The 23,746-nt window shown below is 39.2% G+C and overlaps 2 protein-coding genes and 1 long non-coding RNA gene across 3 annotated transcripts; 1 reads left to right on the top strand and 2 right to left on the bottom strand.

Annotated features, from left to right (window-relative positions):
- The first annotated feature begins 1,353 nt into the window (after nt 1-1,353).
- LOC6045882 (putative helicase mov-10-B.1) lies at nt 1,354-17,082 on the top strand. The gene is made up of 4 exons (XM_038255535.1): nt 1,354-1,730; nt 9,699-10,575; nt 10,642-11,121; nt 15,464-17,082. The coding sequence occupies exons 1-4, from the start codon at nt 1,709-1,711 to the stop codon at nt 16,848-16,850; spliced, it is 2,766 nt and encodes a 921-aa protein (XP_038111463.1). The 5' UTR covers nt 1,354-1,708; the 3' UTR covers nt 16,851-17,082.
- On the bottom strand, nt 13,404-13,971 carry LOC119767274. Its single transcript, XR_005277428.1, has 2 exons — nt 13,815-13,971; nt 13,404-13,713 (listed from the first exon to the last, which is right to left on the bottom strand). It is a non-coding gene; the product is annotated as an uncharacterized LOC119767274 (long non-coding RNA).
- Nucleotides 17,083-18,727: 1,645 nt separating the features above from the next.
- LOC6049143 (luciferin sulfotransferase) lies at nt 18,728-20,124 on the bottom strand. The gene is made up of 3 exons (XM_001865914.2): nt 19,916-20,124; nt 19,682-19,861; nt 18,728-19,624 (listed from the first exon to the last, which is right to left on the bottom strand). The coding sequence occupies exons 1-3, from the start codon at nt 20,071-20,073 to the stop codon at nt 18,946-18,948; spliced, it is 1,017 nt and encodes a 338-aa protein (XP_001865949.2). The 5' UTR covers nt 20,074-20,124; the 3' UTR covers nt 18,728-18,945.
- Between the last annotated feature and the right edge of the window lie 3,622 nt (nt 20,125-23,746).

The raw sequence follows: 23,746 nt of genomic DNA on the forward strand, positions 1-23,746 counted from the left end.
TATGTATCGTTCGTTTTTTCGTTACTGGTTATTTTTTAATGTTAGATGTTTCACTTGCAAATGAAGTAGTGAAACTGAAATTTTGAGCGATAATCCTGAAATTGGGGTTTTTAGTTTCTTTGTACTTAAAAAATATTGCATGAGAGAGGAGATACAAGATATCTTGAGTTTGTTTTAAGGGTCAAAAGGAAATCTTTCGATTAAGATTCTTCGATCACTTATAGGACCAGCTACGGTAATTAGCTAAGATCTGAGATTTTGAAAAAAAAATCACAGAGAATCATTTTTAAACACTTCATTTATAATACATATTTAGTTTTTTGCCTTGTTATGAAAATCTTATAAAATTGTCAGCAATATTTATTTTTTAAGTTGTTCCAAAATAGAACTATCGAAGACTACATCTACTTTCAATGCAAATTTGCAAGCACATTTTTAGCTACTTGATACCATCAACAAAAAAATGAAATTGTGTTTGCATTTTGGTACGCATTTTTTAGGGTATATTAACTTTGGATACTGTCACTTTATTTTTTAACAGCTTTTAAACTTTTGCAAAACGTAGTTACATGAGTATTAAAAAGTGTACATTCAATTCAGGCGCAAAGTATTGATATGAATCTGCCGAAATATATAATTCAATATTGAATTGGAAAATATTATGACATTGAAATATAAGTAATAATTTTAAACACAATAATTATATGGTTTTGAAGTGTAACAAAAAATGTATGCATATAAGTAAATTTAAAGCGCGTATTTTTTTGTTTTTTAAAGAAAAGATTTTTTTAAAGGCCACGTGGTCAGCCGTCGACCCCCTCCCCCATGGCTTTTCATGGTTTTTTTCGGTCGGATTTCGGACCCCCTCCCCCCCCCTAAGGAGACCACGTGGTTTATGCACGACCCCTTAACGGATGTGAACAGAATTGGCTTTTTGCTTACAAGTTCACATTGGCCCATTTACATTCTTTTGCTTGATTATATTTGAAAATGTTTGTAATTTTTCTGATATACCAATTTTCTATTTCTTCAAAAAATTACCTATCACTCGATAGACATTTTTCCTCTAACCCAAAAGATGTTTTTTATTAGATTTTGGGAATTAAAATTTTAGTTAGTAATTTTACAATACGTTTTTTTTTACATCGTGACTTTTTTTCTGAGAAGTCCCAAGACCGAAGGCAAATCAAAAGAAAGTTTGTCCTCTTCATTTCCAAACAATCCCACTGTTCCGTGAGCGAGATGTTCATTGTGAGTTGCGCCTGTATGCGGGTGACTCTCTCCAAACGAGGAGAGAAACGATAGCAGAGAAAACACAAACAAATCCAGAACTTTCATTCATTCTCCAAACGTCCGGCAAGCTGGACACCACGCGAGCGTCCCCGTTTTGTTCCTGGCTCGGAAGTTTCCTTATTTTTCTGCGTGTGTTGACAATAATTCTCTCTGCCCCTCCCTCTCCCCCGTTCATTGTTTACATATCGCCGTCGTCGTCGTCGTCGTCGCCGTTTGGGATAGTTTCGTTGATTTGCTTTGCTTTTATCGCTTTAAAAAGTGTGCGCAATTATTATTGTTAAAAGTTTCAGATAAGAACCTTTTCGCAAAAGTGCCTTTATATTGAACGGAACCGAAAGAAGTGCAACTTGTGTGAGTGTGTAGTTTTGTGCTGAGCTGCTGTGGAAGTTAGAAAAGTGACTCAGTCCGAAAAAGGATGGCCGATGGTGGAGACTTTAGTAAGTGAATTTAGCTAATTTGTGGAGGTGGGAATGTTTGATTATTGACAGATGAACTACAGATGATGACAGCTGTATCTATTGTTCTGTTCTCTGAGATAGTGTCACAAATTAGGGTTAAAGAACCTAATGTTGGAGCATCGATAAATAGTGCGAGTAAAAACTCAAATTTTGCAGATTGCGGAAAAATTAAAGGAATTAAAACTAAGAATCCTGGTTGATTTGCAACAAATCGACGGTAACATTTCAAAAGGCATCATGTACATTTTGACAGTGGGTCTCGTGGCGCAGGGGTAGCGGCTTCGGCTGCCGATCCCGATGATGCTATGAGACGCGGGTTCGATTCCCGCCTTATCCACTGAGCTTCTATCGGATGGTGAAGTAAAACGTCGGTCCCGGTTTCTCCTGTCTCGTCAGAGGCGCTGGAGCAGAAATCCCACGTTAGAGGAAGGCCATGCCCCGGGGGGCGTAGTGCCAATAGTTTCGTACATTTTGACACTTTCTGGGTTATTGTATATTCTGAAAGTACTTCTAATAAGCTACCTCTCCACCAAAAATGAGCAAAAGTTACTTCAGTAAAGTCTGTTTAATCATGATTTTAAATAAAGTAACATAAACAAAATCTCTGCCATCAGCAGTCCCTGTTTATATATCTCTGTCAACCTGTCAAACAAAAGGCTACATAAACCTCGTGACGAAAAAAAAGCAACATGAAAAAAGCGCCATGTACATTCGGCGAAGAAAAACGAATCATAACAAAGCGCCCCCCTCAGTGACAGCAGGGTGATATCGACGTTGGTGATTTCAAAAGAAGTTATGTTTGTTTTTCTCAAATAAAATTACGGAAATAATGTTTTATTGAATATGGGTGATCCAGTATCAACAAAAGAAACGTTTTTCATCGTTTGTTATCATTAGAACATCTTATTTTGCTTTTATATAAAAATGGTAATTGAAAATGGTAACATTCAAATGCGTTTTTCTCAAAACGCATGGTTTGTACATGATGCTTTTTGAAATGTTGGCATCGAAATATCAAAATGAAATTTGCTTTTTGGCATAATTAGATTTGAGTTATTAGAAAAACTATGAAAATCAGAGTAAATTTTCAACATAATCTTTGAGTCATGCGTTTCCTATGCAGATAGGACCTTACGAAAAATTATTCTAGAATACACATTTTTCTGTTTTTGCAGAAGTACTGAACTCAATTTTCTTTCTTCAAATTTATATTTAGAGTTTTTTTAAAAGATCCAATAAGCTATTGTGCTTCATATCTAGAGTTTTTTTTTAAAAAGGTCCTGTAACCTATTGTGTTTCAAATGTTTATACGACTATTCAAAAAAAAAAAAACTCTAGATATCTGGAGTTTTTTTTTTGAAAAGGACCAATAAACCAAATTTTCAGTTTTTGCTTTTTGGGTGTTTTTCAATACCCCTGACTCAAGGCGGTTCTAAAAACACCCAAAAAGCAAAAACTGGAAATTTGGTTTATTGGACCTTTTCAAAAAAAAACTCCAGATATGTTTATAGGACTTCTTAAAGAACTCTAGATTTGACCTTGCGCAAATTTGACGCGAATTTTTCGCAGATTCGTTTGTTATTTGATGCGAATTTAGCGCAGGGTTTCTTTCGACGTGCTCACATGGGTCGAATTCGGTTGCACGGAAAAAAGAATGGAAATTCGTCAGCACTGTTAATTTTTGTTTCAACTTTTTCATAACAACAAAAGACGTTTGTTTAACCCTTTCAGGCCTGATGGGTCATATATGACCCAAAAATGAAAATTTTCAAAACTAGCCTATAATTTTCGTATGATCGTACAAAATTCTTTTCCCATCATCAACCAAAAAAAATTTTTTTTTTGAGAATTCAGGCTTGGTTAATCGAGGTTTGATTCAACGCAAAAACGTTGTTGATGATTGTTGCGAAGACTTGCTTCTTGTATTTTCTGTGTAACTGGCAACTCGGTTGCGTAGCATAGATTACGCCAAATACGCCAAATGAGGGCATTGTCTTTTGGGCCAGTTGAACTTTATCGTCCAAACAGTTCAGGGCTAGCTCATATTCTTGTTGGTTAGACACGGGAGATTCAATACTCTTGGTACAGATGAATACCGATTTTATGAGTATATCTATACTAATTTTAATACAAATATACTTAATAAACAATATTCAGCCTTAAAGCTGCTTTTCTAGCTGCTATAAAGACTATTAATTCTAACCTCGATGGACTTCCGAACTACCGCAACAAACTTTTTGTTGAATCAAGCCTCGCACAGGCTGATTCAAAATACGAAATACAAAATATTTTTCTCCGTCGAGAAACCTTTTTTTTTTATTTGATTTTTCTGATTGGTATTTTTTATACTAGTACAATAGCATTATAAATGATAACATGACATAACAAATATCTTGAGGAAACAAAACAGCGTGCTAAAAATGGTCTCAAGAAGACATTTTCTGATCGAATTGGTGACTTCGGCAAAGTTTTAGGCACTGGTTAGGAATTCTCAGAAAAGAACAAAATTTAAAAAATAACTTATTCTTTTTATTACATCTTCATCATTTTTTCACTCAAAATTTAATCCTCAAAACACGTATTTTTACATTTTGGAAGATTTTGATCAGGTAAAAAAATCTTTTGAGTCAAATCCAATCGGAATTCGAGCATAAAAATATCGATACATTCCCGGGATTTTCCAAAACCGGGAATTCCCGAATCCCGGGATTTTTAGTATTTTGTCCCGGGAATTCCCACATTTGAAAACAAATCAAATTTTGGTTCAGAAAATCAGACTTGGTTGTGGAAAAAGATGAACAGTTCAATACTTAAAGATAATTTTTAAAATATGTTTTAAATATAAAACATAAAATTCTAAATTTATCCAAAGTGTTACATTCAGCCGGACCCTAAGATGACAGTTTTCGTTAGTTGCGCGTATTCACCGACAGATGGCGAGTGGGCCTCGTCGGAGTCCGCCCATTAAATACGCAACTCGTAATTTGCATGGGAAACTTTTTTTTCGTGACGGCTTTCGCGGCACGCTCACTTCAACTGTTCTAGACAAAATATTTGAACGTGGCATGTCGCTAAACAAGTTTTTTTAAGAAAATGATTCCAGACTATTTTTATTTAAACTATTCGCCATTTTCAAAAGTTTGGCTAGATAATATCAAAGACCGCCATCTTAGGCCCACTGGGCCCACAAAAAGGGGTACGCTCAGTTTGTATGGGAGCTGTCAACCTGCTCCCGGGTTGGTTACATTGTCTGGCATTATTTTATTTGTTTTCGTTTCATGTTTTTTTAGACAGTTTAAATGAAATTGGTTAAGATTTTGTAGTCATGTTCGCAATTCGCAATTCGCAATTTTCAGTGTAAGAACGGGCCTTGACCGATCTTATGCACTAGGTTCCAGACGAACACGCACTGCCCTTACACCTACATCTCACCCTTGCTCTGAGTCAGTACGAGCAGCACGCTAGAACACGCTTTGAGTGTTCGTGCCAGGCATGCACACCTTCTTTTCCGGTTACGCATTTTAACTCGGCCGGGGGTGGTACATTACGTAGGGTTTGATGTAAGTATAAGCGCCTAACTATTTAAAGTGTGCCTATCAACTTTCATTAAAGCAAAAACTGTTTTATTTTTAGTTTGAATTCAAAAACTAGTTGTTATTTTACTGTGTATTGTTTTCTGCTGAAATCATTCCTAGAGTTGAGTCGTGTTTATATCACTGACGAACTGACGTGCCACCCCGAATCCAAACTTGACCGCACTTTCCTATCTTCCTTCTCACTCACCCTCAGCGATCAGCGATTGTCAAACAGACGATTTGACAGATGCGCAGCTGCACTTGCTGAGAAACTTTCAGGAACAACAAATGAAAATGGGGGAGAACATATTGAAGCCTGGAAACTTTTGCAAATTCTGAACAAAACGATGAATATTTTGCTAATCTTGCATTATTTAAGGTGAAATGAGGCAAGAAATTTCGTTAAACTTCCAAATTAGGCTATCTTTTAGACTTTTCGTAACATTTCCATTCCAACTCTTATCCGCCATTTACACATGTTGTTCCAGAATTCTTCACAGCAAGAAAACAGCTGATGTGACAAAACGTCAAACTCGAATTCTGACAATCGCCGAAGAAGAGAACAGTAGAAAGAAAAAGAAGCAGTGTGCGGTCAAAAATGATCGACCAATTTGTTCCAGGTGGCACGTCAGTTCGTCAGTGTTTATATGTTGCTATTTCTTTTGTCGCGGTGTTTTGTTACAATTTTTGGTCCTAAGCATTTTATCCAAGTTTTTCAAAAGTACAATAGTAATATTTGTGTTAATTCTTTAATCATTTCAAAATTTGAGTAAGGGCTCGAACCTCATTTGTTTGAAGAAAAGGGTGAAGATTGAAAACAATGGACAATGAAAGAAATATACTATTTGAAGAATCAATAGTAAAAGAAAGATAGTAATTTATGAAGTAGATAAAGAAATTAACAATAGTTAATAAATAGAGGCAACAAACAAGCTTAGATTGTATAAGGGAAATTTATAGGGCAGATGAACAATTATTCAAATAGATAAATAAAGATAAACAAAATTGACATCGCTGCCAAATTAAGGGAAAACAGACAGTTTGTTACAGCAGCATCAATTAGTAAATATAGTGGAAAAGCGTTGAGAAATAAGAGAATCATGAAAGAAAAATCGAAAACAAATGGACGATAATAAACATAAGGCGTGTTAGAGAATCAGTGAAACAAAATAAACAGAATATAGATGGTAGATAGAGAACCTGGAGCTTATTCGAGAACGGACATCTCAAATCAAAAGCACCAATCGAAGCACGAGAACCGTCACAAAGGATTTTGCTCGATAGGCACCATACGTTTGTCAGCTCCCGTGCCTCAACTGGCACCTCAGGCTCGAGATGTCCGTTCTCTAACAAGCTCCAGGCTCTCTAATGGTAGATAAAAACGAAAAGAAGAGAAACCCCGTTGTGCGATGTTTCAGGTACATCCACAGCAGTTGACTCAACATACTGCGAATCAAAACAATACCGTCTACAATCACAAATTACTTCCCTGTCCCACATTGTCGCGCCCCTTTCTTTTAGCCGTCTCGAGTCTGACCCGCGGTGGTCAAAGGTTTACGAGCCGTTTCCACAGGCCACCAGCTAGGTCATCATGAAAACCAAGCCAACGTGGAGGTAAGAAAATAGGACACTTGCAAGGAACCAGAGCTATACTGTCTTGATCAAGAATGATCTAACAGGACTACGGACGTAGTCAGTGTCGCTCCTTCCAGGATGTTCCTCACCTGAGCGTCAACTGAAGAGGTATCATCAGCATCATTCGCACTTGGCCTGCAAGATTTTGTAGTCATGTTATATAAATAAGTAAATTAACGTAATATATTAAAAATTGTGGTTCATTTATGTTCCAAAGCACATCAGAGAACAGCAGATATGTTTTTTTGTGTTTAAACTATCTAAAGACTGCTGTCCTTGTGCAGATTGGAGTGAGGCAATTAGCAGTATTGAGCGAATTCTATGATTTAAGCTTGAATGACATAGCAAATATAATGAAAACATAGATTTTATAACTGCTTCAAAAATTTCCCAAAATTAAAAAAAAAATTGTTACCGTTTCCCGAGAAATTCAAAACCCGGGAAAATAGGACGCCATATAATAAAATCAAGACTAACGTTTCAAAAGGGCACATGAACTTAATATTAAGCCCGTTTGAAATGTTAATCTTGCTTTGACACATGAAAACAAATTATTTTTGATAAGATGAAGCATAACATTTTATGAACGATTCAGTTTAAAAAAATGAAAATCGAAACATTAGTTTCTCAGATATTTGAAAATTGAGTTCTATTTGTGCAATCTGCAGGGTAGCCAAATTTAGAGGAAATTCTCTTAAAATTTGTGAAAATAATATAATTTAAAATGGACATTTTCATTCAAAATCGAAAGATAAATATTCTTTCTCTAAAGAGCAATTCCAGCTCAAATCAGGAATTTTTCTGGTACCCTCTCCGATTTCAATGAAACTTTGTAGACATGTTATCCTATAGGCCTAGGAGTGTTTTAATAAATGATTTTTGTATTTTTAAGGAGAGACATACCATCCTGCATTTTTCGTCAGTCTATTGGTAACATTTTAGGCTATTTCCTCAAAAATTTTGAACGAAAAAAAATCGTGACATCACCTTTAAATTTAAGTTTTAGACTTTAAAATCAAAATATTTCATAGATGTGGCGTGTATTTTTGTTTCAGTGTATTTTTTTCAGAAAGCCCGTCCAATTTCCTACAAGTTTGTCTTTGGCCACTTTTTGATACGACGCAACGGCTTCGAGATACAGTAATTTTTAAATTACAAAATACAAAAATATTTAAATACCCTACGCCCTTCTCAAATGTTATTTTCGAGTACTTTTGGCTCCATATACACAAAAATGGCTTATATAGGCCTAGGATAACATGTCTACAAAGTTTCATTGAAATCGGAGAGGGTCGGGTACAAAAGTACCAGAAAAATTCCTGATTTGAGCTGGAATTGCTCTAAATCAAAGTTTATGTGAATATGACTCGAAAATGGTAGTTTCAAAGTATAAATACTTAACATTGTTCACAAAATACTAAAATTTTCATAATTTACAATATGGTTTGATACAAAGCGAAGCCTTTTCACTTTGTTAGAGTTTTTTTAATCTAAAATTTTCACAATATACCGTTTTACTTTAAATGCTGAAATTTTCGAAAATTTACAATAAGGCTATGCATTTTAATATCAATAGAGTTTTTTTTCACAAAATACCGTATTTTTTCAAAAGAAAAATGCAATTTTGCAAAATTTGCAATATGGGTATTTAACGAATCGAAATTTGATATCAAACATACCAAATTTTGATGTTTGTATGAAGCATGCAAAATTTCGCTTCATATTTTGAAAGTTAAAGTATTTTCGAAAAATATGGTATGTCGTGAAAATTTTAGCATTTTCATAAAATTAATACGGGGAAAGTCATACAAAATTTTGTTTTGTTTGATACTCATATTGCAAATTTTGAAAATTTGAGTATTTTCGAAAAACAATTAGCTTGGTTATACACGAAAAAACATGCATATATTTATACTGTGTTTCACAAAAACCATAAAATTTTATAAATAGACAAATAACACATCAATTGATTAACACATTCGAAAGCAAGTTATTACCGTATCGATTTGTTGCGTTTCCTGGCTGATTAAATTTTATCAATCTTTGTTAGCTTCCTACACTTAAACTTGACATTTTTTTTTTATAAATGTTTGCACAAAACTGCTGGACTATCTAGTTGCAACTATCCGAGAGGAAATTGAGTTTCGTTTGGTTTGTGTTGGAAATGCTGTGTTGCATCATTTTAAAAAATAAGTGATGTAATATTTGCATCATATGAGGTATTGTGGTTATGTTGATAACACGTTGGTTTTCAGATATTGAACACGTTGGTAGAGTTGTTCCTTCTTACAAACCTTTTTAAGAGTTTTCCCCAGATGGTAAAATTTAATTCCGCCACTCTTCAAACGGACAATTTATGTATAAAGATTGACGAACTCCGCAAAATCGCACAAGATTTGTCACGCGTTCAATTGTCTTCTACACATGGAAGGTCGAACACGCGCTCCCTCGCGATTATTTTTCGAGATTTGGAGGATAACTGCAAATTGAAAACTTTACGACCATCGCTCTTGACTGATTTCGAAGTTTTCTGTGTTGCATGAAAATGACCTAATCAGGACCATTTCTGATGGGAAAGTTTACTCACAGTTAAAAAAGCAGCCGTTGGAGCGCTAAAAGCCGGGTGGACATGACTAATTACAGAACGCTTACCCACAGGGTAGTAATTTTCGCCACTATCTGCCGAGTGCAGATCTATGTTAGAAATGCTAATAAACTTTTTTTCCGATCTTTTCAGTAACCGTTCGTCGCCGGAAAAGCCGCGGCAAGCTTCAGGGTCGCCACAATGCCTCGCTGGCGTGCCTGGCCGACGTCAACAACAACAACAGCACCAACATCTGTAAGACCAGCGACAGCTTCTACGACAAGCCCTGGAAGGATCAACGGCGGAACTCGCACCCGGCCAAGGCCAAGTCCTGCACCGAGCTGCGCATCGTGGGCAAGGCCGAGCGTCGTCACGCGGCCGGATTTCACACGCGCCGGTGCATCTGCCGCTGGGTCATGTCGTACGGGCGGCTGCTGTGGCCGGATCAGCTGAAGCTGGACTTTAGCCAGGGCTGTCCGGTGTGTCGGGTGAGCTTCTCGACGGAGGAAGCCCTCCGGAACCACATGCAGAAGCAGCATGGGAGGGATTTTGACGTCATGTTAGACGTTACGGATCGTCGGATTGTGCGTTCCACGATGCGGCTGACGGTCAAGTATTTGGCGCGCGCCTCGCGGATGATTATAAGGGTGGAGAACTACTCGGAGGTTGTGCTGATTTTGCGCGCGGTTTACCTCTTTGGCTTGGATCAACGGCTGGAGTCGACGTTCGACGGCGTGCTGCGTATGGTGCCGGGCTATTCGTATGAAATAGAGCACACCGTGAAGCAGTGCATCCCGAACTATCAGTATACGATGATCCTGTCGGCGACGGTGGCCGGCAGTCAGGTCGAACTCATCGAGCAGTATTACGTGCAGATGCTGAAGAGCACGCCGATGGCGGGAAACCAGCTGAAGATGGGCATCCTGCCGTACCATCACATTCCCCAGTACTTGATCGATCTATATCTGAAAGAATTTGAACACGACAACCACTACGATCGCTTGGCGATGCTCTGCCTGGAGAACCTACGGTAAGGCTCAACCATAACACTAACAATCTTAATTTCTCAACCATCTCAAAAAAAAAATCCTTCCAGCAAATTCAACAAGGCCGGCCTCACACCCACCAGCTACGTCGAGCACCTGCGCCTGCTCAACATGATCGAGGACTACGACCTGCAAACCACCTTCGCAACGTACACCATCCCGAAAGTCACGCTCAAACCGATGGAGCAAGCCCGGCGCTACCTGATCACGCTGGATCAGTTCGACGTTCCGCCCAACCTGCTGGAAGAGGACGGTTACGCCCGGATCACCGTCACCAAGCACAACCGCAACGTGGACAACAACCTGGAGTTCATCAACGGGTACATCGACGCCGTCAACGAGACCGGGATCGTGGTGACGATGCAGGCGCCGGTCCGCTTCACGTTGCCCTGCCGGGTCGAGTTCCCGCTGAACCGTACCCAGTACAAGCTGGAGTACGAGGCGCTGGCGCACATCAGCAAGATCGACCTCGACCAGCTGCTGTTCCCGAAGGTGCTGGCCAAGAAGCGGCGACCGGTGCGGCAAGTCAAGTAAGTTTGCTGCGTACGCAAAGGTACACGTGGTCGATTTGTAAAAGGACTTCGCCACAGAAATTTGAGGGGTGTGATGTGGGGTTGGGTCGCGTGTTGGATGAACGAGAATTGCGCGCGCAAAAAGCAGTCGCATCGCAGCACGTGTTCCGTGGAATGAACTTCGCGTAGTGTTCATTTTGGTTCATTTTTGGAAAGCATTACCACAGATTCGGTACAGATGAATAACTTGAGGATTTGACTAAAACTTTTTTTTTGCTGGGCTTTTCCGATCTTTTCAAAAAAAATATTTTTGAAAATTTTTAAATCAAGACTAGCATTGCTAGTCTTGATTCAAAAAATTTTTTTTTCATGTATTAACATTGAAAATCGGACCATTCGTTGCTGAGATGCCGTCATTAGTTTTGGTGAGATTTAGAAAACTTCAATTTTCGTGTTTCTTTTTCTTAAAGCGGCTCTATCTCAGCAACCCGAGGTCCAATCTTCAATGTCTCTTGGTCAATTTTATAGCAAATTTTCTGAACTTTTCAAAAAAAATATTTTTAGAAATGGTCACTCATGGTCACTATTTTTAAAAATCGAAAAACTACAAATATTTCGCTAAAATCATACTTTCGGTGGCTATATCTTGAAAACGAAGCCCTTCATCAAAAAATCTGTAAAGATTGCAAATTGAATTTTGCATTAAAAAATAACGTCAAATTTGTTTTTGCATGAAACTTTGATTTTTTCCAAAAATCATTATTTTTTCAAAAATTCATAACACGGAGGCAGATTTTTTGACCATGTTTCTCTATAGCTCAAAAGTTGCGGGTTTTTGTCCCCTAAAACATAGGGACCTACATAGGGAAATGAAATGTTCTGGGAGAAATTTCAAACACCCAAAGTCATTCAAATTTAAGGTTGAAAAACTTGTAGTTTTTCTTTCGTGATAGCACTTTTTTATACCGAACAAGCACAAACATAACAAAAACTACCAGATTATTATCAACCTCGGGGCAAGACAGTGAGCAAGGGAGTTACTCTTGTTACTCTAAGTTCCTCCCGTTTCCTCTACTTTGCTCCCGTTGCTCAGAAATTTTACTTTTGACAGTTTCCCATCTCATTCTTCTTGGTTGCTCTACATTCCTCCCGATTCCTCCCGATTGCTCCCGTTTGCTCTCGGTTGCTCTGGTTGCTTCAGGAGAAATCTCTCTGGAGAGAGCAAAAAATGAGAGAAGAGCAAAACAACAAAATGACATTTCGTTGTTTATTTACACATTTTCCAGATTGAGTCGACTCGCTCAAAGAAATTTGTCGAATATTTTCTGTTCCGAGACTGTTCTTTTAACCCCTGGCCAGGTTGCCTGGCAAGATTGGCCATATTGCACTGGAAGTGTCCCGCGTAGACCGACGGCGGATACAGAATCGATGAAACCTCCGTAAAGAATCTATCGCATCTTCGGTACTTTTAACTCCCGGCGTACGGATATGTAGACGGCAAGAGCGAAAGGCAATCCGACGGTGGCAACGACGGCTACAAAGTCGTCCGTGGCAAGTTGGTGCTGATTGTCGGGTTGGGAAGGAAATAAAATGGCCTCCAGAGGCTGGTCGGTGTCCAGTTCCCGGTCGAAAGTACCGATCCGGAAACTGTTCGGCTATAGCAGCGGGGATTTGAACGAGAAGCAAGTTTCAATAACGTAATGGACAAGAAAAAACGTGCTACATTCCAACCGCCAGACCATGTCCGCTCTGGTCAAACTGAGGCGTTGTGTAAGGCACCCTGGTGAATCCCTCAGCATCGAGCTATCACGTTCTGGTGGTTATGTTCGAAATGATGTACATGAGTTGTCGGAGATTTCGCTGCTGGATTTGTGGCGCGGTGTGGCATCCACTAGGCACCTGGCGTTGTGGGCAATGCCGAGGTCAGCGCGCATCTGGTCCCTACGGTTACGCTCGTTTCCTGCGTACTCGGTCCACGCTCCTTTTCGAACCATAAGTTTCTACCACATGATCGGTCGGGGCTATGATAGAACGATGCTGAAACTCCTTGACAATCTTGATTTTAATCTGGATGTTTTGCTTTACCGCGACTTTTCCCTCAAGCAAATGGCCATTCTTGACGCTTCGGAACAGAGATGGGAATCGACTGTACGGGGCTAAAGGATTAGAGGACGCGATGCTCTTGTACAAAAAGCAGCTGCTTTGCTGAAGGATTGTGGGTAATTTAACTTTGAGTAGAGAGAGTTCGAGTTTGCACTAGCAAGGCCCAGGCTGGCACGAATCAACAAAACCCCACCCCACCCTCGGAAAACCAATTTTATTTATCAACACAAGAGTAGAATAATTACATTCGCATTATATTACAACATAATCTGTCAGCATATTACGACGGAAACACGATTTCCAGGTAACCTTTTCCGCCTTCAGCACCTGTGCCCGACCAACGGTGCACTTGTCCTTGGCCTTGGTCAGTACATCGGTTAGTACGGTCATGTCAGTTCAGTTCACTCAGATGTCCAAGGGAGTCAGTAGCTCCTGATATTGATGCGCCTCGCTCCATGACCGTTCCAACCTTGTGTTCCCGCACGGAACCAGATTCCCAAGCATGATCTGGCGGAGGAGGAAGATAAAAAAAAATTAGATGAGCAATGCTCGAGTAAAATTGTGCGAAAGTTCCCCAGCCCGGTTGAAAATTCCTCCTTAATACTTACCAGAACTTGATGCTTAGATGCAGCGGGTTGCCGAGCAAGACTTTCCGGCATTAGCAGCACTTTTTTCAATGTTTTATTAACAAAAACAAGAAAATAGTGCACTTTTAATAGGCACAATCGAAACGACAAAAAACAGAAAGACATCAGATGCGAATGGAGAGAAACGTCAACAATGTCAAAAGTGACATTTCCCAGCAGCCAGAATGGCGTTTCTCTCGTTTCTCTCAATTTCTCTCGTTTCCTCCCGTTTGCTCCCAGAGCAACTCTCGTTTGTTCTGGTTTTTTCACTGTCTTGCCCCGAGTTATCAACAACAGTTTTACAATACTTGTAATTGTTATAAGTCTCATTTTTTGCCAAAACTATTTTAAATTGATTCCAACCTTGTTCTTGCATGATCTTGTTGCTCGATTGGAACCCCGATTTGACAGTTCGATTGGAACCCTGAGAGTGACATTTCGCCTCTCCATATAGGCTCTCTACTAAAACATATAAAAACAATCTCGAAAATAAAAAAAAATTGGGAAATTGAGTTTCAGTAAAAAAAAGTTGATTAAAAATCTGCAATTTTTTTCCGTGTACCTAATTATTTCTCAATAGTCCTCAACAATGTCTAAAACTTTGCCGGAAACACCAAATTGATCAGAAAATTCACTCAAAAGTTACAGCTATTTGAATATGTACGTACCATTTTCGTATGGACATCTGCCAAAATTGTATGGAGACTTGTATGGGTAAACCAATGACACCAAATTGCAAAATGGTCATAGGGAAGGCCCCCACAAAGTTTGAGCCAAATCAAAAAATACAAAAAATAAAAATGGTCGAAATCGGCTGATTTCGTAGAGAGTTGCTCTATTGCAAGTTTCTGTTCGAACCTAGGAGTCCGAAGGTTTGAATGGGGAGAGCACCCAAATCTCTTTCTACTCCAAAGAACCTTCCACCCAAGGGTTCGAACTGAAAACCTTTCGATTGCAAGTCCAAGCACTGCCAGCGATTCGGAGGCTTGGTTTGGTGTGTTGTTTGTACTTATACGGGGAAGACGACTCCTACACCTTGAATGACCTAAGGGCATAACAACAACCAAGGTTGGGACCGACGTTTTACTTTCCCATCCGATGGAAGGTTGAAGCAGATGGTAATCGAACCCATGATCATTCGTAGTAAATATTTACTTTATTTGCATTTTTTTTTTTCAAATAAGACATCGTCAATTTTTGATTTTCTGTATTTTTTAAAGAAACAAAATTTTAAAATCGGGCTCGGGGTCTTAAGAGTCTTCATCCCATATTTCAGACAATTTGGTCTATCCAATCTCGAAATATCGTAGCACCCGTAAATCAACTCAGTATTTCGAGAAATTAGGTTCAGAAAGTGTGACACTTTGTTTTGCGCATGGCAAAATTAAATATCTTTATGAAACTTTCTGGTGTGACTGGAAATAATCTTTTGAGCTGATTTAAAAAAAATCTGTTGGATGAAATTGTTTGATTTTCTTCAGGTATGCTTAAATGAGACAATTTTTAGAAACTTAAATATATTTCTATGTTGTTTTTTCTCAAACTAACATAAAAGTTAAAAATGATTGTCAGTCCATGATCAAATTGAAATTTTATTGTAATTAAAAAAAACCATCTTCGCTTTTTTCCAGGTTCGACTGGTTCCAACCGACGATCGCCGCCAACGCGGAACAGGTCACGGCCATCCGCAACATCGTCAACATGACGTCCTACCCGGCGCCGTACATCATATTCGGCCCACCCGGAACGGGAAAAACGTCGACGATTGTCGAGGCGGTGCTGCAGATCTGGCGCCAGCAGCCACGTGCTCACGTCCTTGTGGCCGCTTCGTCCAACTTTGCGTGCAACGAGCTGACCCAGCGGTTGATGCGCTTCGTGCCGGAGGCGGACATTTTCCGGTTCTTTTCGCGTTCCTGCGAGCGGAACATCGAAACGATCGATATGGAAATCTTGGAGATTTCGAACTTAGCGACGGGGATCTACGAGATACCGACGTATGAGCACATTTACGGCAGTCGGATTGTGGTCAGCACGGTCACCAATTGTGGCCGGTTGGCGCAGGCACACGTGATTCCGACGTTTTTCGATTATATCTTTATCGATGAGTGTGGGAGTGCGAAGGAGATTTCGGCCTTGGTTCCGATCGCCGGAGTTGGTACCGAAGGAAGCAAGATTCATGCCAGCGTTATATTGGCTGGAGATCCGAAGCAGCTGGGGCCGGTGGTGCGGTTTGAGTTTCTCAAGAAGACCGTCCACAATACATCGCTGCTGGAGCGGTTGATGGCGCAAGGAATCTACAAGCGCGATCCAAACACCGGGGAGTTCAACAGCTTGGTCATCACTAAGCTGCTGGATAACTACCGATCTCACAAGTTGCTGATTCACTTCTCGAACGAGTGGTTCTACGAGGGTGAGCTGCGCGCTCGTGCCGCGTCGGAACTGACCGATTGGGCAATCAATTGGAACTGCCTTCCGAACATGGCATTCCCGATCATCTTTCACTCGGTTGTGGGAATCACCCGAGTCGACAAGCAGTCCTGCAGTTCGTTCAACAAGGAGGAAGCCCAGAAAGTACTCTTTTACGTGCAGAAAATGCTCACCGACGGAATCAACGAGCGCCAGATTCGGGAACAGGACATCGGAATCGTTTCCCCGTACCGGCGGCAGGTTTCGTTCCTGCGGCAAGGTTGTCGCAACTATGGCTGGGAGGAGATCGAAGTCGGCTCGGCCGAACAGTTCCAAGGTCGCGAAAAGCCCGTCATCATCGTTTCCACCGTGCGGTCCCAGCGCAAGCACGTGGGATTCCTCGCAAACACCAGGCGCCTGAACGTGGTCATAACTCGAGCCCGTTGTTTGCTGATCATCATCGGTAATCCGGACACGCTGCAGAACGATCCGCACTGGTATCGTCTGTTACGTTACATTTACGAGAACAATGGCGTGCGCGGGATTGACTTTGTGCTGCGCAAACCGGAAGTTAACTTTGCGGCTAGGGAGGAGGAAGAAGACTTTGCTTAATTTGATTTAGATTTAGGTCATTTCAGAACTTGGACACACACAAAGACACACCAAAGTTCATTTCTTGTCGTTCATCAGCTAGTTGTTATAGTCGTTATAAGTTTCAGTTTTATTCTTAACATGCGTTGCAGACAAAGTTGAATTAAACCGCGACGCTTTCAGAGAGAAATGTAATGTGAAAAGATGTACGTGCTTTTGGACGCGTGAATTCGAATGTATCGATTATGTTTTTTTGTTGTATTTTTTTTATTAAACGTAACCGGACCACGAATAATATATGTAATAAGTACGAAAATGTGTTTTTTTTTTAGCTAAAATATATGGAATTTAAAGAAACCTTTCGTTTGTCAGCCTTGACGTCACCTTGACTCCAGCTTACTCCGACTCCTGTTTCACAAATCTCAACCAATCTCTGGATTGTACGTAAAAATAATCCACAATGAATGTGAGGCCATTACAAAATAATGTATTTTTGTCAAGGGAAGGGGGAATAAAAAAAGTTTCCAGTGGATAATTTTTTTTTCCAAAAGTTTTTCGTTTTTAATTGATTTGGGGTAATTTTTTTTATAAATCTGGAGTTTTTTTTAAAGGTCCGATAAACCAAATTTCCAGTTTTTGTTTTTTGGGTGTTTTCGAATACCCCTGACTCAAGGCGATCTCAAAAACACCCAAAAAACAAAAACTGGAAATTTGGTTTATTGAACCTTTTCAAGAAAACTTCAGAAATGTAAATATCACTTCCTTTCATTTTGGAATATTCATATTTTACAAGCAACGATGCCAGATTGTTTTATGACAGATCTGTATTTTCTTAAAAATAAATCTGTATTCTATCCGTATCATGTCAAATTTGGAGCCATGCAAGATATTTTTAATTTTTTGACAGTAGATTTAGGCTTTTTAAATCATATTAAAGCATAATTCAATCATTAAATTGTTGAAATTTTCAAATATAATCATTTAAAAAAAATATGTTTATACATTTGTGGTTTATACATATTTGTTTATACAGATTTTTTAATTTTTGGGATCGAAAAATCTGTCAAATACAGATTTTTCTGTATATCTGGCGTGGCTGTTTACAAGAACTTCATTTAATAGCTTTCTCGTAAATTGAAAATGTACAGAAAATATGTTATCATATTTTTATTTCCATTAAAATTTTCCCATTTTTCGAGCTTCGAAATTTTGGTGTTAATAGCAGACTTTCTTCTCTTGATTTTGCTGCGTGTGTTTTTAAAATTTAGTATTATATCTGTACAATTGTCTTTGGCAAGGATGAAAAAGAAGCGCATGAACCAAATGAACTTTCTTTGGTGAGGTTCATTTCTTTATATTTCAACCTTCACATGGGCAAAAGCTGCCGGTAAATCAAAACAAAGCCTTTTTAATGCACAAATATATTAAAATTTATTGTTGTTCGGAAAAATAACTAGTGATTAATTGTTTATTAATGCAGTGAGAATTTGTAAAAAAAAGTGTGTAGTGTGAAGTGTGAATGACAATGTGATTCATGGTAAATAGGGGTAATTCTCGTTTGTTTGGCAGGTTAAGCACTCGGTCCCAAATTCAAATTCGCTGATTTTCACTATTTAAATAGCTAATTTTGCAAAATCTTTGATAGACACTTGCTTGCTCACTTCTTATTGAGCTAATTATCACTCGATTTCAGTTGAAAACGCTTTTAATGAGCTTTAATTGAATGTCAAAGTGCTGATATGGCAACATTAGAGGCACGCTGGAATTATATGCTGTTCCCCTACCTAGTGTTGTTTATGACAAAATAAGATTTTGTAAAAAAATGTTTTTGTACGCAATTATTATTTTTTAATTTATAAAATCAGTGTAACAAACCTTTATCCACATTTTCAGCTGGATTATGTTATCAAATTAAATGTTTTATTGACTCACGTTTTATTACGAAATTACCGTGGTAATGGCGTTCGCTTTTTAAGCGGATGGTTCTAGGTTCGGTTCCCATCAACTCCTAACGAGAAATCCTGAATTTTCATCCGTGAATAGGGCGTCCTAAAATGCTTATGTTAATTCTAATTATTGAATTTACTACACTGTTAAAGTTTATTGTAGTATTCAACTACTCCTTATAACTAAACAGCTCCCCTTGGCCACATTCGGCCACCTTTCGCTCATTCCACTCGTTCAACTGCCGCACCAACTCAGCGCTAAGTTCCGACCGCCATCCGTTGGATTCACCGCGCCTCATGAACCGATAGTTTTGATCGCCCAACCTATCCGTTCGATTGGTAGCCTGCAGCTGAAACTCGACCCAATCTTGAACGTTCACGGCTTTGTTGTTCTTCATGGAATCGAACGACAGATGAGACTCGAGCTTGTCGAGTTGCTCTTCGGAGTACGATTTCCCGAAAAACTGACACACTTTACGTAGAGTTGCTTTGAGATCCGTCTTCATGTCCTCGTAACAGAGATGCAGAAGGTTGTTTCCGTAGTCCAAGTTGTGAAACTCCAGCACGTGGCGATGATACGGCGAGTAGTACTCAAGGTCCTTCACGAAAGACTCCACAAACTGTTCCATGGTTCCCTTGTAGTTGTGGAACATGACCGAGTGGTGGTAGTACGAAACGGCCACGGCCTTCGGATTCCGGCGAACGTAAACCAGTCGCGGTTTTGTGGTCCAAAGCTGCTCAGGAAGCAGGGCTACCGGAAGGTGACTTTTGATGAATCGTGGCGATGGCATCGCTAGGGTGTCCTCAAAGGGATCCTTCCCTTCTGGCAGATCCCGTAAGGCGGTCATACTGAAAGCAAAGGGAACGTTTGAACTCCACGTCTGATCGCCCAATTGAACAACTTACTCGACGAAGGGGAACCGCTTAGCCAGGCTTATCTCACTCGCTTGTTCGTAATCGAGGTCATTGCAAACGAGCCAAATCATTTCCTGGCACCAGGTGGTTCCACTCTTCGGGTACGTCACCAACCAAACGTCGTCCGGACGAACATCCAAGTTCTTGAACAGCTCCGCATACCCTGTAAATCTACAAAATAAATTAATCACCACGGCCTTGGAGGCACTCAACCCGTTCACCAACCTCTTGTTCAAGCAGCACGGTTCGGGGCTCCAGCTTGGTAGCGTCACCGGAACCGAGCTGGAATCGGTTGGTCGAACCAGAAGGTAGTCCTCCTGGCCGCGATCGGTGCAGGTAGCTCGGTAAACTGGATCGCCTATTTCGGTGAATTCGAAGGCCATTGCGCAAAGTGAAGTGAGGTAGTTTCGACGCGTAAGAGTGTCACTACTAGACTGAGTGGCTAGGTGGGTAGTGCTTATCTTGTGATGGTTGCACTAAGTAGATTGCAGTGCGAGAATGAGTTCGGAGCTTTGAAAAACGGAAAGCTCTCCGAGAGAGAGAGAGAGAGAGAGAAAGAGAGAGAAAGAGAGGAAAATCATTAAAGTTGTTATTAGGTTTTACAGCGTGACGTCACGAGCGCACACGCACACACATTTTTACTGAGACACACGTGCAAAAATGTAAACAGTACAGCCAAGCTGTCAAATTTCTAACCTAAAAACCGAGTCGGCATAAAACCTAAATGCAGAATGAAACCCGGTTAGCGAAAGTATCTACCACAGATTTTTTTCTACCGAATTCTGTAAAGTTACTGAACTTTCTAGTGTTGAACAGTTTGGTAAACTAAAAACTACCGAATTCGGCAAAAACATACTGAAACTCGGGAAAGAAGTTCATTAATGTTTTTATCGATTATCTCGGGACTGGTTTAACCGAATTTGTCCGTATTATTCCCATAAGTCTCATAAGTCGCTATTTATTTATAAATGGTGATGATGTTCAGTTAAGTGCTTCAAAAGTTATGCTACGAAACAGATTTTTGTAGATACAAAAAAGGGTGAAAATTGCAAAAGTCCCGGCTGATGACGTGGGCCGGATCTTTCACCACAGTGCTTTTTGAATTGATTCTTTATTGTCTATGTTCATAGGAACTTTTAAAAAACTTTAGATCTTACAAACGATTTTGAGTGGAAATTCGGATTAGTTTTCAAAGAGCCGTAAGAGCCAATGGTAAACAAAGCCTATTTTACCTCGGTATAACAGGGTTGCCAGATCATCAATTTTTTGGACAAATCGGAATGGTCTTTCAATGACCTAACCAACGATGAGTCAGTTGATAGATCCGGACATAGTTTACATACATTTAAGTGAGATCCGGCTTCAAAAAGATACATAAATATCACTTAAGTAGTCATAACTCGAGACAGGGTTGCCAGATCATCAATGTTTTGGATTCGTTCGAAAAGTCATTCAATTACCCGGACATCCGGACATAGTTTATATACATTTAAGTGAGATCCGGCTTCAAACAACTACATAAATATCACTTAAGTGGTCATAAATCGAGACAGGGTTGCCAGATAATCAATGTTTTGGACTCATTGGAAAGGTCTTTAGATTACCTAACCAACGATGGGTCGGTTTATAGATCCGGCCATAGTTGACATTCATTAAAGTGAGATCCGGATTTTTGTGAAAACACATTTTTATACGTAATTTTTGAACTATCTATCGAAACTTCAAACGCTTCAATAGCGACGTATGGGACCCCAAAACCGAGTCTAATGCGACCGGTTTGACCTAAATTGGTAAAGCCAGTGCTGAGAAAACTGAGTAAGAATATTGGTCACACACATACACGCACACATACACACAGACATTTGTTCAGTTTTCGATTCTGAGTCGATAGGTGTACATGAAGGTGGGTTTACGACGTTTCTGAAAGAAGCTTATTTTCCGAGCAGGATTATAGTCTTACCTTAGGTGAGGAACGCAAAATGATATATGAAAATTCAAAAATCTTTTTTCTTTTGAAGTAATTTTTTGATCGATTTAGTGCAGGCCTGGGTGCAGAATAGTGGTCCGCAAAGCGGCCTCAATTTAGAACTGTCAAAGCGGAACCAATTTACTGTTTGAAAAATGATGCTAAGAAGCGGCAAGTATTGTAATCGATCTATAATTTATTTTGGCAGGAATAAAAAGTTGAGGGCGTCGAGCTTTCGAGGTATTCAAAGTAAACAAATCTTAAGAAAAGGGTTGAAATCGGGATTTGCATAATTCATCCCTAACATTTCAATGAGCGCTATGTCTCATGCAAAACCTATGTTTATGAATTGTTTACGACGAATTATCAGTTACTAATGCCACTTGCCAAATAACATTGAATAATCTTACTCCTGTATTATCACTGCGCTTCAAAGATACATAATCTCGTAACTTCCATTCGGTTGCTCTTCTGGTTCACAAAATTCCTCCCACTTCTGACGCAATTTTTCATCACGTTGAAAAAAAATATGGACTATTTTGGCCGCCCATCGTTTAGTCTACGAACAAAAAAAGTGCGATGAACTTAATTTTTCAGCGAAAACTTTTATATTATCAGATCCAAAATAGTTCAAAACGAGTCACTTCAGCAGCAAAAAAAATGTCACGCTTGAGCTTGAACAAAGCCTTCTACTTTGTTTATGTTTACAGCTGTAGTGCAGTTGTGTTAGTGAGGAACAATGGGGATCATTCGGAAATCACGTTACGCATTCTGTCTTTTCAGCACCCAGGTGCAGGCCTGCCCAACTATTTTGGCTCAATTTTTACATTTATTATCGACAAAATAACAATTCGAGCCAAACATTTCATTAGGGCCCAAAACCAAAACGTAAACATTCGGGATTATTCCACTATTCCATTCATTAGTACACTCCCTACATGCCCTCCAAGAATCAGATTGATAACAAACAATTTCCTATTGAAAAAATCAAAAACTCAAAAGGGCCCATAACAATGTTCACTCCGAACCAGAAAAAAAGTTCAATTGTGCCCTTTTCTTTTTCGTTAGTTTTTTGAGGAACTTTCTATGTTATGAAGTGAAGTTTTCATACATTCTTAACACTAATTCACTTCAAAACAACGTTTGGTTAAAGTTTCACCAAGGATTTCTGCAGAAAAAAACTTCGTCGAACCACAATATTTAACACGGTCCCGCGGATCCTGTTCAGTACACCTTCGAAGAATTTTTATATTTCACATGCCCTATTCTCACCATTCGATCACAAATCTTCACCAATTAACATAATGTTCGCTGAATTCCTCATTATTTCTAACTGAACAAAAGGTCCCATAAACATCATTCAAAACAACAATCGGATGACAGCGCTTTAGTGCCCTTTCAATTCTCTTCGAAATTGCATCTAGAAAGGGCCCAATATGAACAACAGTTGGAAAGTTAAAAGGGCCTAATAACGAGATTTTTTTAAATTATGAGTTTTATTGCGAAAATCAACATAAATTAAGAAGCATTCAAGCAGAGTTGAGGATAATGATGTGTTTTATCGTATCATCAGTAAAAATACCATCAGTGAAGCTTCTTTTTTAAATAGGAATTGAAACAAGTTGTGCACTTTTTGCAAGCGATTTTCTCGAATCGTGGATTTTGGTTTTATGCCCTAATGAAATGTTTGGCTCGAATTGGACATTTTTTCATGGTTTATTTGATGGAATCGGTTCCCAGATAATCAATAAACATATCTTTAACAAAAGTTTGAACAAATATGTTTGCAGGTTATCATCAACCATCAAATAAACCATGAAAAAATGAACATATGTAGTTTTGACGATCAAAAATGTAAAAATTAAGCCAAAAAGGTTGGGCAGGCCTGATTTAGTGTCTTGGGCAAAGTTGTAGGTATGGATAAGGACTACACTGAAAAAAAAATATACACGGTAAAAAAGTTTTGGTGATTTTTAATTTCACATTTTGTTCCTAAAACTTGATTTGCAAAAAAAAAAACATTTTTTTTATTTTCTGATATGTTTGAGGGGACATCAAATGCCAACTTTTCAGAAATTTTCAGAACGGGC

Source organism: Culex quinquefasciatus, chromosome 2, assembly GCF_015732765.1.
Source record: "Culex quinquefasciatus strain JHB chromosome 2, VPISU_Cqui_1.0_pri_paternal, whole genome shotgun sequence".
NCBI lineage: Eukaryota > Metazoa > Arthropoda > Insecta > Diptera > Culicidae > Culex > Culex quinquefasciatus.